The following is a 15,925-nucleotide window of genomic DNA, read 5'->3' as shown; positions in this document are numbered from 1 at the left end:
GAAAAATCATGAAATTTCACAAGAAGAAAGCCAAGACTGTTTTCCATCACTTTTTTTTTTGGACACGTTGTGAGAAAATATAGTTTTTAAGCACTAATAATTATTTTTATCGAAATAGTAAAAATCTTACTTTTCTGATAGTGGTACCCCTTTGTTAAATATGGTTTGTACCAATCTTGAAATATTTTTTCACACTAGGCGCAACGAATTTATACAACTAAGACGTGAAGATGTAGAAAGGTTTAACATTAAATTTGTCTAAAAGGTCCCCCTAATTTGAAATTTTAAAATGTTCTTCTTTTCAGTGTAAATTTTAATAAGTGTTTTTCTTACTCTTACACTTGTTAGTTCTCTTAAAATCTTATCCTACACATCTCGAATTATCGTGAAATTTCAAAATGAGAAAGCCAAGACCATCGTCTATCACTTTTCTATTGGACACATTGAGAGAAAACGTAGTTTTCAAGCACTAATAATTATTTTTATCAAAATAGTGAAAATCACACTTTTTTAATAGTGGTATCCCATTATGAAATGTGGCCCGAACCCATCTTGGAGTATTTTTCTGCGCTAGGCATAATGAATTCGTACTACTAAGAAGTGTCACGTTATATTTGTTTAAAGTGGCCCCTAATTTTAAAATTTTAAATGTTATTCTTTTCAGGATAAATTTTAATAATATTTTTCCTTACTCTTACACTCGTTAGTGTTCTCTTAGAATCTCACCCTACACATCTCTAAAAATATTGAAATTTCATAGGGAGGCAGGAAAGACCGTTTTCCATCATTTTTTTATGGGACACGTGGAGAGAAAACGTAGTATTCAAGCACTAATAAATATTTTTATCGAAATAGTGAAATTTTCACTTTTCTGATTATGGTATCCCTTTGTGAAATGTGGCTTGGACCCATCTCGAAATATTTTCCTGCTAGGTACATTGAATTTGTACTATACGTGAATATGTAGATATGTTTCGTGTTAAATTTGTTTAAAATGGCCCCTTAGTTCAAAAATTGAAAATGTCCTTTTTCAAGGGTAAATTTTAATAAGTTCTTTCCTTACTCTTACACTCGTTAGTGTTGTCTTATAATCTCACCCTACACATCTCGAAAAATCGTTAAATTTCATAGGGAGGAATCTAAGACCATTGTCTATTACTTTTCTATTGGACACATGGAGAGAAAATATACTTTTCAAGTACTAATAATTAATTTTATCGAAGTAATAAAAATCTCACTTTTCTAATAGTGATACCCCTTTGTGAAATGTGGTCCTGACCCATCTCAGAATATTTTTCCTCTACTCACAATGAATTCGTATTACTAAGACGTGAATATGTAGATAAGTTTAGCGTTAAAATTGTTTAAAATGACCCCCTAATTAAAAAATTAAAAATGTTCTTTTTTTAGTGTAAATTTTAACAAGTTTTTTCCTTACACTCACACCATTATTGTTCTCTTAAAATCTCACCCTACATATCTCGAAAAATCGTGAAATTTTCCAAGAGAGAAGCCAAGATCGTTGTCTGTCACTTTTCTATTTGACACGTGGAGAGAAAACATAATTTTCAAGCACTAATAATAATATTATCGAAATAGTGAAAATCTCACTTTTCAGATAGTGGTACCCCCTTGTGAAATGTGACGTGGACCCATCTCGAAATATTTTTTCTTGTTAGGCACAATAAATTTGTACTACTAAGACGTGAATATGTAGATAAGTTTCGCATTAAATTTGGTTAAAATAACCCCCTAATTTAAAAACTGAAAATATATAACCATTTTAGGTTTTTAGTTTTAAAAACTGAAAACAAACGTGTGTTCTATAAATTTTATTTTCTTTTTCAATATTTTATTTTATTTAAGTCGGGTCTGGATTTGGGTCGGGGTCGGGGTTCGGGTCTGGATCTCGTTCTGGGGCTGCTTCTAAGGTAAGAGTTTGGGTCCAGGTCCGGGTTGGGGTCTGGGTCAGTGGCCGAAATCGGGATACTGGTCTGGGTCTAGGGTCGAGGCAAGAATTTGGGTTTGGATCTAAGTCCACGCCCAAGATCCAGGTTAGGGTCCTAGTCCAAAATATTGATTAAGAAAAAAAAATGTTGAAAAGAATTTTAAAAGTGACTTTTTGTTTGTTTTCAAAATTTCATTCTCAATTAAAAAATTAAAAAGTGCAAACAATCTTATAGAACATGTTTTTAGAAAATATTTCTACTTTTTTAATTAAAAAATAAATAAATAAATAAATAAAAATTATTACCAATGCACCATAAAATATATATAAATATCTTTTGTATATGTACATACATAATTTAATTATTCTTTATTATTAAAACTTTAATTAAATATGTTATTTTTGTTTAAACAAATAAAATATTTAATTGGTTAGACAATTATATATTAGAGTTTGTTCAAAATTATAAGTAATTTTATGTAGTAAAATGTATGCGAGATCTTGATTGACACCACTTGAATAAATAATATTTTTTGTAAATATTTTATGTTTATTTTTATTTTTAAATATATGAAAAAATAATTTTTTTTTAATTTTATGTATGTATAATTATTGCTTTTACTTATTTTAAAAACTTAAAGAGAAAATATAATTTTATCTATACATACAAATATTTGGTTATCTAAAATATATTCAAAATTTTGAGTTATTTTTCATTTGTTAAAAACCTAGTGTAGAATTTTAAATGTAATAAAATAAAAATTGATACCAAAATTTTAGCTTCCCATTTATGATAACTCTAATTTTATATTTATTTTCTTAGTTCTTATATTTTCTTCTTTTTTTTTTTTTTTTTTTTTGGTTTGTCATGTTCGGAGTATGTGTTTTGTTATTTTCCTTTTTATTTTTTTTAATTTTACTATTTTTTAGGGAAATTACCCCATATACTATTTTTTTTTTTAACTTTTTTTTCAAATTTACGGTTTGAGTTTCTAAAGTGGTTTCTCCGGTGGTTTTTATGTGGGTTGTTATACGATTTTTGGTTACGATTTAGGTTGTTCCGTAAGTTGCAATAGGGATTTCTATGTAGAATTTCGTAAAGATGCAAAAAAAAACTATTTTGAAGTGTAAAAATGAAAAAACCCCTTTTTCTTTTTCTTAAAAAATCTCATTTTCTTACATCATTCTCTTTTTAAAAATATTTTTTAAGTTTTTTGTGCACTTTTTTATCATTCTTTTTTCTCTTGTATTTTTTTATTTTCCAATTTTATTTGCTCATTTTTTTTTAAAGTTTTTCTTCTTATTTTTATATTAGTAAATATAATTGACTTATTTGTACCACAAATTTTTAAACTATATAAATATTTACAAGTTAGTCCCTAAGCTACATAATATATTTTTTTACATTATATTTATTTTTTTCAAATATGTCAAAAAAAAGCATAAAAGAAATATTGAAAAGGCTTAAATAATAATATTATTATTTTCTTATAAACTACCGAAAGTAAATTATATCTTAAAATTTACTTTTAACTTATGCTCCGCAACAAACTCATGAAATTTTACCATTATTAAAGCAAAATTTAAATAATCAATAAATATATATATAATTATAAAAATTATTAAAATTATAATACTATATATTCATAAATAAACAATAAAATATATTATAAATGCTAAAATATAGAAATGTGAGACTAAAATTCTCTCTAATCATTATATGAAACTACTAATAATATATGCGAATGAATAAAGTATAATTTAAATATTTTTTAAAAAAAAATTAAATATTATAATTATCCAATATATATTACATGAGTACTTAAAGAAATATTAATATAATATTTTTATCAAAGTATTAAAATTAAAAAATATATATTTAAATTTAACAAAAAAAATAAATAAATTAAAGTATATAAAATAAATAAAAAAATGTTAATATCTAATGATAGAGACTTAATGTTGCTGAAAAAGTAAAAATTTAAGAACCAATCTACCAAAAAATAAAATTTGAAGACCAATTTGCTAAACTTAAATAATTTAAAAACCAATTTGCCAAAATATAAAGTTTGAAGACCAACTTATTAAAACTCATATAGTTTAAGAACCTACAGCAGGACAAATAAACCTATATAAAAAAAAAAAAAAAAAAAAAAAAAAAGACAACCGTATAAATATTAAATTCTCCACCCAATAGTAAAAATGCATACAAAGTGCTAATTTAGGTATTCTGTGTAAAAATCACAAAATATTCCTTCAACTATCACAGTAACAACAGCATTATATCTCCAGGTTCAGCCAGAAATAAATAATAATAATAATAATAATAATAATAATAATAATTTAAAAAATTAAAGTACAAAATATCCATATATTTTGTCAAAGAGGCTACATCCTACAAACTACAACAATGGGGGAAAAATGTCAAAATGTACATGAATTGAATCTAGAAGGATACTTTAAGTCCATTCTGACACTTGGATGTGAACCCCCCCCTATCATTCCATATGATATAAAGAAAAAAGGGGAAAAGAGTTGAAAACACTATTGAGGAGGGGGTTGGCCATGAGGGGGTGGACCTTGTTGAGATTGTGGCATACCAGATTGATTCCCAGACTGCAAAGAAAACTTAACTTGTTATGATGTAGAGAGTCCCAAACATATATAAGTAAATGAAGAAAATACAGCCCGAGACAAAAATCCCAGACCCAGCAGCAACAACAACAACAGTGATTCAAAGTGACATCTCTCATTACTCATAAACAAAAAAAAAATCAAAAAAACACCATTATAGACTTGACTTATTTGTACTCTGTTCATAGAAGTAAAGTATGCAATGGCTTGTGCTTGTTATATACCATATAATTAACGAGCCATGTATATATGCAGTTCTGTTCTACACTTCAAACACTGCAAACAAAGCTTTCCTGAAAGACAGAGCCAGCTACCTTTTAAGCGAACGGATAGCAAACTAGATCTTTTAGTCCAGAAAAATTTATGATTTATGATCTTATAATTAAATTCCAACTCTGACCACCTTATGTCATTGGCATTTAAAATTCAAACGTATACCTGAAATGCATGCATCAAGAGTAGAAACGTAATCGATTGTAGTTCTTCTCGTCAACAGAAGAACTACTGTCCAGAAACATATTGATACGTAACAGCAAAAAGACACAAGATTAACACCCAATTGTATAAGTATTAACTCTGGTTATGAAATACACTGAAATTTCAGTATACTTATGTGATGTAATATTTGCACAAACCACAAGTACTAGTATTTGTATGATACATGATTGTAGTTTCAATTTGAAGGAAACTACAAGAACATCATAAATGTCAACTAGAAAGGTTATAAAACAATGATGCTAAAATAAGATCTCTAAAGCAAACGATAAATTAAAAAGCAGAATCACAAAACAGTGAACAGATTGTATTACCTGGTAAGGATTATACCCCTGCATCATATGCATTTGCCCACCTTGCGCTCGATTAAAAGCACCACCCTGTGGATACATTGGGCCGCCACTTGCATTTGATGGGCCCTGCATGTTTGGCATCCCATTTGGGAAGCCACCAACCTGTTGAGGACCATTTGTAGGCAAGGATCCAGAGTGCATCTGGTTCATGCCCATATAATGCCCTTGTGGCATAGGTACCATCTGATTCATCGTACCTTGCATTCCCTAAAATCCATTAAAAAATATCACTAATATATTAGTGTCATGAAACTGGTGTTTATCTAGTTATAGCAGGATTAACTTCAGCTACAAAATATGAACGTCAGCATTTTTAGATTGTATCTCTATGCAGCTTTATGATAGGAATTTCCTATCAAATTATCTAGAACAGCAAGAAAGTAGGACAGAAATACGAGTATTGAGAGAACCAGTGGTAATGTCAAGAGCTACTGCTCAATATGAATTCCTTCGCCCCTTTTCCCTTCCCTACTCACTCATATATATAATACTAATACCCCTTACAATTACCCATTTGCCCCCTATATTTAATATTCTAAGGCCTACCACTTCATCGCAAAATTAATGGCAATGGAGGGGAGTGCTAATCACAATGTTTCTTGTATAGGACAAGAAATGGAAAAACTTCATTCATGTAGAAACGAAAAATGAGTAGAAAAGTAAGAAGAACCTTTTCTTTCTTTGACAGTGTGTTGAAATGAGTAGAAAAGTGACAAGAAAAACAGGACAAGCAATGGGAAGGGAAAAAAAAACAGCTAGAACCAATTAGATCAGATAAAGAGCTTAAGTTGCGTTTGATTGGGAGGAATGAAAACATAAAAATAGGAATGAGAATGGGAAAAAGAATAGGAATGGAATAAAATTTAAAATACATAAAAAAAAAATTGATAAAAAAAACTATTAAATTTTTTCTCATCACACATTGAAATAGTCTTTCCTTCCATTTCAAAATAGAATAGTCATTCCACCAAAATGGTAGAAAGGTCATTCTATTGGAATAACATTCCAATACTTTAATATGCAACCAAACAAAAGAATGGAATGTAAATTATTCTCTTTCCATTTCATTACCTCCAACTAAACGCCACCTTAATTCTTGAATTCTTTGCTTTATTTTTATACTACATACAGATACATATATATATATATATATATATTTTATGTAAGAATCAAACTTTTAATGTAGAGAAAACACTGAATTACACATTGGAAAACAAAAACTAATCAAAGAAAGTGGAAAGTTCATTCTCTTCTACACTGAAGGACAGATGACTTAATTAAAAAGGCAAAGGCATAAAAATTGCCCTATTATGCAATATCGATCATAATGCAAGAGAGACCATACATAAATCAAGATTCCACTATATTCTCTGCATATGAATTCTTATTTTCATGTTTGGCAAATGAGTTAGTAATCATATAGTTAAATAACATTAATTATCTAAAAATGGTAATAGTGTAACTACACCCATTTCTCAAAGGGTTATGAGAATTGAAGAGTGTAACGAGGACCCCTCAATTACCCTCCAATTACATGGCTACTGTGTACCTAATTAACTAACACACCGAATCTTGTAATTACTCGGAATTACACTGAATCCCAATTACAAGGTGACTTTCCAAAAGCGCCCTTAGAAAACTAAAGCAAACAATATTATAAATAACAAACTTCTTTTTGCACAAAAATGCTTACCATGGGACCAGGCATCGAATGTGAGGGGACCGAGGATGGCATTGGCAAGGATCCAGGTATTGAGGATGACATACCATGAGGGGGCATTTGAGGTGGTGGACGAGTTAAATGGGGATGTGGGAGTAAAGGTAAATGAGAAGGAGGTTGCAGTTGTTGCATATTAGGTGGCATGGGCATAGGGGGCATTTGCTGAGGGAGTGCTTGGTGGTGTTGCTGATGTTGTTGTTGAGGCATATGTTGAAGATTTTGTTGGTACGATTGTTGCTGATTTGCAGCCATAAGGGACGGATGAGGTCCGGGTGGAAGAGGAGGAGCCCCAAGAGGCATTGAAATTGGGTGATGCTTTTGATCTCCCTGTGCTGATGGATCAAGTGATGGAATGGATAATGGCATAGCAACTCCAACACCCGGAATGGTTCCCTCATTTCTAGTCAACCCCGGAGGAAATGGTCCAGGTGTTGTTGGACCATCAGAAACTGGGAAGTTACCAGGAAAGCGTCCAGCAAGAGCAGGATTTTGCTCCCCATAACCTGTAAAACACATGAAAAGGTAAATATTATATTTGACTGGTCCAAAATCAGCAGACCCTTTAAAAAGCCTTCATCTCCCAATTGGTTCAGAATCTTCAGATTATTGCACAAATTAAACTCAAGAGTAGTTAAACATGAAGAATTTATGTATGACTTGGTAGGGTGTGCAAAACCTTGATTTTGACCCATATTAAATTTATTATCACGAGCTGTATCTCCTGGCCGATTTCGGCACCAGAACTTTGTTGTATGATCATTGCTGCCACTGCACACAACCAAATATGTTGACAATTAAATACATTAAAAGTTAGTACATGATAAATTACTAGCGTGTATAAAGCATGTCAATGTAAGGTGATAGAGTATTTCAACAGTGCTGCAGAGATGGGCAAGCGACACTAACAGCGTATTAAAGCAAACAAAATGAAAGACAGAATTTACCTGCAAAGAAGATATCCAATAGGATGCCACGCAAGATCCCACACACTGTTATCATGTGCACTAGGAATTTCAATCTGTGGGGTTTCATGCCTGTGGATCAGAATAAGTTTTGAGTCATTACATGAAAAGGCCGCCTAAATTTGCTACCCAAAATGTGTCGGACTCATTCTCAGAATATCACAGTGAAAACTTTGGATATCTGATCATACAACTAGAGGGTATAAACTAAATGAGTCAATTAATTATTCTGTCTCAAACATATTTTAGAATCTCAAAAAAACTGATAGTTCATTAAGCATTCACCATCTTTTAATTTATAGTATTTACTGCTTATCTAGCAGTTTTAACATTCAACTAGCCAATGCCACACTAACACACATGCAAGCACGCACCCTAAAAAAATCACATTCAACTAGCTAAACGGGTATATAATACCTTATAAGGAAACCAATGCAGACAGTAGGCTGTTTGTTCAAATATATTACTCAGGAAACTACTATAAAGTAACAAAACCATTTTTGAATTAAAACGTTTAACAATACAGTGAGATTTCTGAACAAATTTTGACAAGAAAATGACTTTACCCCACAAGCCAATGAAACATGGATCCATCGTAACTTCCACTGACAAAGTATTCTTCATGAAACGGATGCCAAGCCAAAGCTAGAAATATAACAAAACAACCACATTAAATCATATATACACATATAAGAATTAGCAGTATTTCTTCCTAATGGAAAATTATGTTAATTTTAACACCTGGGGAAGTATTAGCAAATAAAGGACTGACTATGTTGGTCAATGTTCACCCTTAGAGAGGCTAAGACATTATGAAAATATGCTATGAAAATCCAATATGCAACTTCAACTTTATAAAGATAATTTCCATTATGAAACATATAATTTTTAGAGCAAATGGGATGCTTGATCCTTTGTCCTTACTACACCCAACAAGGCTTCCTTTAATAAAGGTCAAAACTAATGCTTTGATGACTGCCATCACATGAACTAAAATAAGTTCTTTTTCTTAAGTTCTCAAATAATGCATTGTGTGGCGTGCTTCCGCATGACACACACACGGGTCTAAATTGTAGCTGTGACCATGATGGGGTGATTACTAGATCATTAGCCAAGTCTAGAGCACCAAGCATCTCATTTGGCAGTAGGAAAGTGGGTAGTAAGTGGTATTCTCATAATAATGCTATATAATGCTCAGAAGAAAAATGTCACTAACTAGTCACATCCTTTCGATGTCCACGGAAAGATTGAAGCTCCTTCATAGCCCTTATGTCATAAAGCTACAAAAAGAGGGGAGATAAAAGAACAAGAAAGTGGTGTCAATACAAAAAGATTTAAAAATGGAAAGAGAAAGTATAATCAAGTCTTTTCTAAAGTCTTGAATATAAGCTAGGGTAAAGATAAATTGTCACCTTTATAATCTGATCCTTCGAAGCAGTCAGTACCCAGTTACCATTTTGGTTCCATTTGACACAAAGGACAACATTTTTATGACCGTGACTGCAACAAAAATTATTCACTGCTTAAGAAATTCAACATCAAAATATCTCATGCTAAAGTATAAATTGTTTACTTACAAAGAGCAGAGCTCCCTCCCTGATTTAGCATCCCATAGTTTGACTAGACTGTCTTTCCCACCTGGGTACAGGAAAGTTAACAATGATGTTATTTGGACTTACAGTTAGAACTTAGACCTGTACATATACTTTCACAAGAAAATTGTTGTACGCACCTGAGACGAGTAAAGACTTCGTAGGGTGCCAGTCAACACTCTTCACATCCCAACCATGGCCTGCCTGAGTTCAAACCCATAGAATTTCTAAGGTTACTTCATGCACAGTGCACACTTAACAGAGAGAAAAGCATAGAGAGGAAAAAAAAAACTTCCTTACTCTAAATTGTGTCCATGCAATCATGACTCAAATATTTAAAGTGGACATTTACATACTAGTATCCCAGTCAAACAAAATGCAGTAATAACTTCTGATCTATTGTTTGCTTAGTGTAAACTAGATAGTGTTTAAAGGCATTTAAGATATTTTATTTGATTAGTTTTTCATCATTTTCACAATAGAAGGTGCAACCTTTGGACTTGTGGAAACAGAGTATAATGAGTTAATTGTTGGAGAGGATATGTTTGGTATTATCGTAGATATCAACTGTTAATATACTGATAGATATCAAAGTGCTCATTTCATCATAATAACTGTTGGAAATTAGAACTATGATGATTCTAGTAATCAAATCCACAGGGATGATTGAGCAGATTTGTAACACCAAGAAAAGTCAGATTCCCTGATTTAATTTCATTTGTGTTTTTATGGTACATCATTATCCTGATTAGCTCTAAATTTTACACATAAATAATTTAGAGATTACTCGTTTCAATGTAGAAAAAAGAATTAGTTCATTCCTAATTTATTCTATTCAATAAAAGTGTGACCTGACACAGTAAATCGTAATCACACAAGTGCAGAGACCATAAGATACGAGATCATTTCCTTTAAGAATCAAAAGTAGAACAGTCAAACAAGAGCTTTTAATAACTTAAAGATATATATATTTATAAGTTTTTAATAACTTAAAAAATATATATAAAAAATCTTATTAGATCATGTTTTCTAAATAAAAGACACCAGTATCAATAACCAGCAAACCACAGATATAATCTTACAATGAAGTGATTTTCAGAATGCACATTTAAAATTATAATAGTAATAAATCAAAATCAAAGTGATTCGTGTAACTCAATAATTTAATCTTAAAATGTGGCAGAAATAACATATAGTGGCACCAGTAAAATATTACTCAACCATCTTAGAAAAAACACCCGATTCCGGTTGACAATATCATGGTCATGCATGTTAGTACTCTAAGCACTTTACCAGTTAACGAGCGTTCTTCTTGACACCGAGCAAAGTCCCACACTTTCACAGTAGTGTCATCTGAACAGGAGCAGAATTTCAAGTCTGTCCTACAAAAGCTGTTTAAAAAAAGGTCATCGTAAAATGATCATGAACAATGCTCAAACAGATATAACATGTAGAAATGTACCTTAAGTCCCGAACTGACTCTTTATGAGCAGTTTTATTTGCCTTCACATTATTCATGTTGTTCTGCCAATATCTACAAGGTAATCCAATACAAGAGCATTAAGGATGTTCTTTGTTTCAGGAAACAGATGCTAAGAATGAAAAAGAAATTGATATTACTAACTGTAAGGCTTTAGCATGAAAATACAATTACTTTATTGCGCCTCCATCATCACCTGAGACCATCCAGTTATCATTGTGACTCCATACCATTGATCTGATTGCTTGGTCATGGGCCTACATTATTTTTAAAATGAAGAGTGAACAAAAAGGCCAACATTTTGGTACTCGATGAAAAATGTAATATCTTAACACTATGAAGTTGAGTACCTGAAGAATCATTTCAAAATTAAATGACTGTCCATTCCAAAGAGTGAATTCCCCACTTTGAGATCCAGTGATCAGCCGCCTTCCTGTAGGAGTCCACTTTTTGAAAAGAAAAGAAAAATATGAAAGATCGGCGAATACCAAGCTCCCGTGTACGTGTCACGTGGATCAAAACAACTCAACAACTCAACAAATGAACAAAAAAATAGAAACAACAATAAAGTTATTTCATGTTCAGAGCATCTTCAATGCAGTGCCAGATCTTTGTGGCAATGATATTTAGCATAATAAGAGAAAAACTTGCTCCAATGCAATACTAAAAGGTGTGCAAAATTTAACCCAAAGTATAACATAGTGCCAAATTTGGCATATCAATACATAGTACACTTTTAATAAATGTTCATTAAAGTTGACCAATCAAATTTCTTCTTTTTTCTTTATTCACTAATTAAAACTCATTTTCAATATATTCTATAGTGCATTTATTGATAATTATTCCATTTCAAAAAAAATAGAAACATTACTGACTTTTATGGCTTTTAGTCTCAAATAATATTTGCATATTGCATCTTTCATCTGAGCATAATGCTAAATATTGTGTTAAATATAGCATTTAATCTCTTTTTATTCTAAATTTGGCATTGTCATTAGCTCTTGCATTGGAGATATGCTCTAAAAGACCAAATTATCACTCAATAGCACATACAGCAGTTTAAACATGATATACAAGTCAACGCAAGCTCAAATCATCATAATCGAGAAAACATACATCAGCTGAACTACTGCATACAAGTCCAACATTTTACAAAGATTACACAATGAGACCTATTCAGCTAACATGATGTGAGAAAAAATCTTAATTTAAACTTACAAGAACGCGGTTAATGGAGCAACGATTTTTGTTTAGAGAAGTATGTACAAACTTTGCAGCGAAACTAGTAGAAGGATTGTCTGCATAGGCCCCCGTTGGCAACATCTACACCACAGGAAAAAGTAAGACATCGACAAACCATATTAGAATAATAATTAAACAAAGACAAACAAAGAAAAAGCTGCTTCCAAGTTGTTCCAACGTTTATTCCATCCATAACAAAAATGACTAAACGTTATATAATATTTATAAAGAGGAGAAAGATTGCAGACATCTATAGCCGCTGCTGGAGTTGGCTGCAATATTGTCCTATCTCTTGAATCCCGTTGCCACATACGAATCTGCAGAAATAGTAACATAAAAAGTTGAAGTATAAATCAAACAACCATAAAAGACATCCGCACAGGATCTCCAATCATTTAAAACACAATGTTGATTTAGAAAGGTTATGAGATAAATCTAAAGATGTTGCATTATGGGTTCATAAATCATAATGCGATGGAATTTAAAAAAGTTCCTTTCTCAGATTGGTTAAGAAACTGAAGTTTTGTTAATGAAATTTTTTGTGTATCTTCAGGAGTTATTTTTGGGGATATTTTTTCTACCCTTTCTTGTTTTACTTAACTTTTATTTCATAACACAAGAAGCTTTGTTTCAAAAAAAGGAAAAATGTTCTGTTTTCTGATTTAAGTAAAGATTGGAGTTCCACAAAATAATTCAGGATGATAGCTCCTCATCTTTTATAATGTTCAATTATATCCAAAATATGACCCACATTTCTTAAAACGCTATATTTCCACCCAGAATTGCAGATACTCCATGATGTTATTAAATATAACCCTATGTTTAGGCATTTCCTATCAAAACAAAATTACGACCGGACTAGCAGATACTCCATGATGTTATCCATAAATATCATAATAACAACTAAGGCATCCTCTAGGGTAATAATCTTTGTATTAATCAACTGAATAAAATACAAAGTATGAGGTTCCTTGTTAACATCATATTGATGAAAACTTTGAGACATAGAAACAGCTACAAATCATACCAATAAAACAGAAGAAAAGGTAGCAACCGTACAAAAAATTGTTCAAATCTCTAACTAAATATAAGAAAACGGGTCCCTCAGAACCTTTAACTTTACAACCCTATGTTTCCACCCAGAATGTTTTCTTTTCCCAAGGCATTTCTTCCGTTGCTTCTTTTTCTTCAAAATTATGCTGTTCTTTTCTAACCACACAGCCCAAAGTGCCAACCTAGCACTACGGTGGTGACAGTTTTAATTAGAACCATCACATAACAGCTGATCCAAGCCAATCAATGATGGGTTAAAGGGAGTATCTAGTATTAGTTGTCATGAGATCTGATATAGTACCTTTCAAAGAATAGAGATAGTAAACCCACATGAATTAACAAAATGGAAACTGTAATCCACGCCCGACTTACCACCCCCTCCAGGAAAAAAAAAAAGAAAAAAAGAAAGATATGCAAGAAGATTATGGAATGGAGGTATAGAATCTTTTCTTTCAAGTGGTAAGGGTAGTCTATAGAATCATAGAATGGAGACAAAATTTGTATTTTAAAATTCAAACAAAATGTGACAATACATTTAAATGAAACACTGGAAAGAGACAAAAGGGAAAAAGTAAACGATGCATCATCTGTCCCTCCTCCCCAACTTTCACACTATGTATTACAAAGATGAAATGATTCAAAGGGTGTGGTGCATTACAAGAGAAAGCTAAGAATCTCAAAAGAAAAAGAAGAAAGAAAATGCTGCTTCACAAAAGCTTTTAAAAAAAGAAAATGAAACTGCCAATTGTAAAGGTATCTAAACAAAAAACAGAACCCTGACATAACAAAAAGGAAAGGATTAAAAGAGCAACCAATACCTGCATATACCGAACGACAGTGCTAGTGTAGTCCACGGCCCTCCTCTGTGTAAGTTTTCTCATCCTTTTTGCGGCAAAGCCATCAGCATGAGCTGCAACCAACAGTTTTTGTTTTTTTTTTATAACAGATAAGGAAAATATTTTTCAAAAATAATGAAAAATGCTTGTAATTTACAGTCGCTTAATACAAACTTATTGTAGTTGAATGACTGCTAAAGTTATTAACTTATTGCAAAAAAAAATAAAATTGTTGAAGAATTTGTTTTACCAATAAATAGTTTCCATCACAGTCAGTTTTACAATTGACTCCTGCCTCATATGGAGTTCAAACTTCAAAAAATTAACATGTCCTCCGAGTACCATCCTTATGAAGGAACGAATTACAATCATAGTCACAATCAATGGACCAAGGATTCAAGAGGTTTAACAAAAACAATTTCCAACCAGTTTTGCCTATAAATTTCTACAATTGCTTACAAAAAGAAAAACACTTTATTTATAATCTCTGTATGTTGCTCAATTTTTGCTTTCGATTAACACTCTACTTCTAAGTTACCATAAAAAAAAAAGGAAAATTAAAGAGGAATACCGTCATAAGAAGGCATGGGAGGACCAGGGGTAGAAGGATGGTGATACTCAGGAGGAGCGAGATTAGTAGAAGAAGCAGAAGGCTGACGCATCATTGGGTTTGGAGGCCCCCTGTTAAAATCTCCACCACCACCATGTTGTTGTTGTTGCTGTTGCTGCTGCTGCTGAGGATCGCCATACATCATTATCGCCTAGAAAAACGAAACCCTAACGGCAACCCTAAGTAAGTGAGGACAAGGGCGAAGACAAAGTCACAGAGTCAGTCACAGTCACAGGATGTTTGTAAAACCCTATTATACTAGAAATATAGCCTAAGGAGTAAGGAGTAATATATTAAAATGCAAAATCAAAAGGAGAAGCAACCACCCATTCTCTTATGATCTATCAACAATTTTGGAAATTAGATTGATGATTATTTGGTTTGTTTTCTAATTCTAATTCTAATATGATCTATCATATTAAGCAACACTTTACATAAAATTGATTTTGAAAATTAGATCACATTGTATGTGTAGCAAGACTATTCTAATAGAACAACATTTATAGTTGTCAAAAGTACACATATCATCTTAAAATATATTTTTTTTATTTTATCTCTCATCCCATAAGATTTGTCACTTCTTCCTAAAAAAAATATTTCAATAGTTGAAAGTCTAAAAGTTGTCTACTATGATCCCACATCATATTAAATTAATGATTTTTTGGTAAAAAGTAATTTTTTTCGTAAAAAAATAAACAGAAAAAGAAGAAAAAAAAAATGTCATGTGACTATGGTACATATTAAGCAACATTTTACATAAAATTATGAGACCTTTTCATTTATACACTTCAAAACAATTTTTTTGAATTTTTACGGTCTATATAACAACCAACGAAGCAACATAAATTGCAACTAAAATCCACATAGCAACTCACATAAAAATCACCGGAGCAACCTAAATCATAAACTTGAAAAAAAAAAATAGTATATGAGGTAACTCTACTAAAATTAGTCATAAAAATTGAACTACATTACATATATAGCATTACCATTCTAATGG

The 15,925-nt window shown here is 31.5% G+C and overlaps 1 protein-coding gene across 2 annotated transcripts; it reads right to left on the bottom strand.

The window, feature by feature from the left end:
* Positions 1–4,119: 4,119 nt before the first annotated feature.
* Positions 4,120–15,282, bottom strand: LOC115724500 (flowering time control protein FY). 2 transcript variants are annotated; one of them, XM_030653801.2, is made up of 19 exons: positions 14,887–15,223; positions 14,298–14,389; positions 12,675–12,743; positions 12,403–12,507; positions 11,535–11,630; positions 11,359–11,441; positions 11,167–11,238; positions 10,998–11,095; positions 9,845–9,904; positions 9,690–9,750; positions 9,525–9,612; positions 9,329–9,392; positions 8,679–8,757; positions 8,095–8,184; positions 7,827–7,918; positions 7,124–7,653; positions 5,392–5,637; positions 4,807–4,875; positions 4,120–4,564 (listed from the first exon to the last, which is right to left on the bottom strand). In XM_030653801.2, the coding sequence occupies exons 1-18, from the start codon at positions 15,068–15,070 to the stop codon at positions 4,852–4,854; spliced, it is 2,133 nt and encodes a 710-aa protein (XP_030509661.1). In that variant the 5' UTR covers positions 15,071–15,223; the 3' UTR covers positions 4,120–4,564; positions 4,807–4,851. The 2 variants fall into 2 exon arrangements, with proteins under 2 accessions (XP_030509661.1, XP_030509654.1); XM_030653794.2 differs by lacking the exon at positions 4,807–4,875 and having other exon boundaries at positions 14,887–15,282.
* Between the last annotated feature and the right edge of the window lie 643 nt (positions 15,283–15,925).

The sequence above is a fragment of the Cannabis sativa genome, chromosome X (genome assembly GCF_029168945.1).
Source record: "Cannabis sativa cultivar Pink pepper isolate KNU-18-1 chromosome X, ASM2916894v1, whole genome shotgun sequence".
Taxonomy (NCBI): Eukaryota; Viridiplantae; Streptophyta; class Magnoliopsida; order Rosales; family Cannabaceae; genus Cannabis; species Cannabis sativa.
The sequence above is the reverse complement of the archived record's forward strand: the minus strand, read 5'-3'. Positions and strand labels throughout refer to the sequence as shown.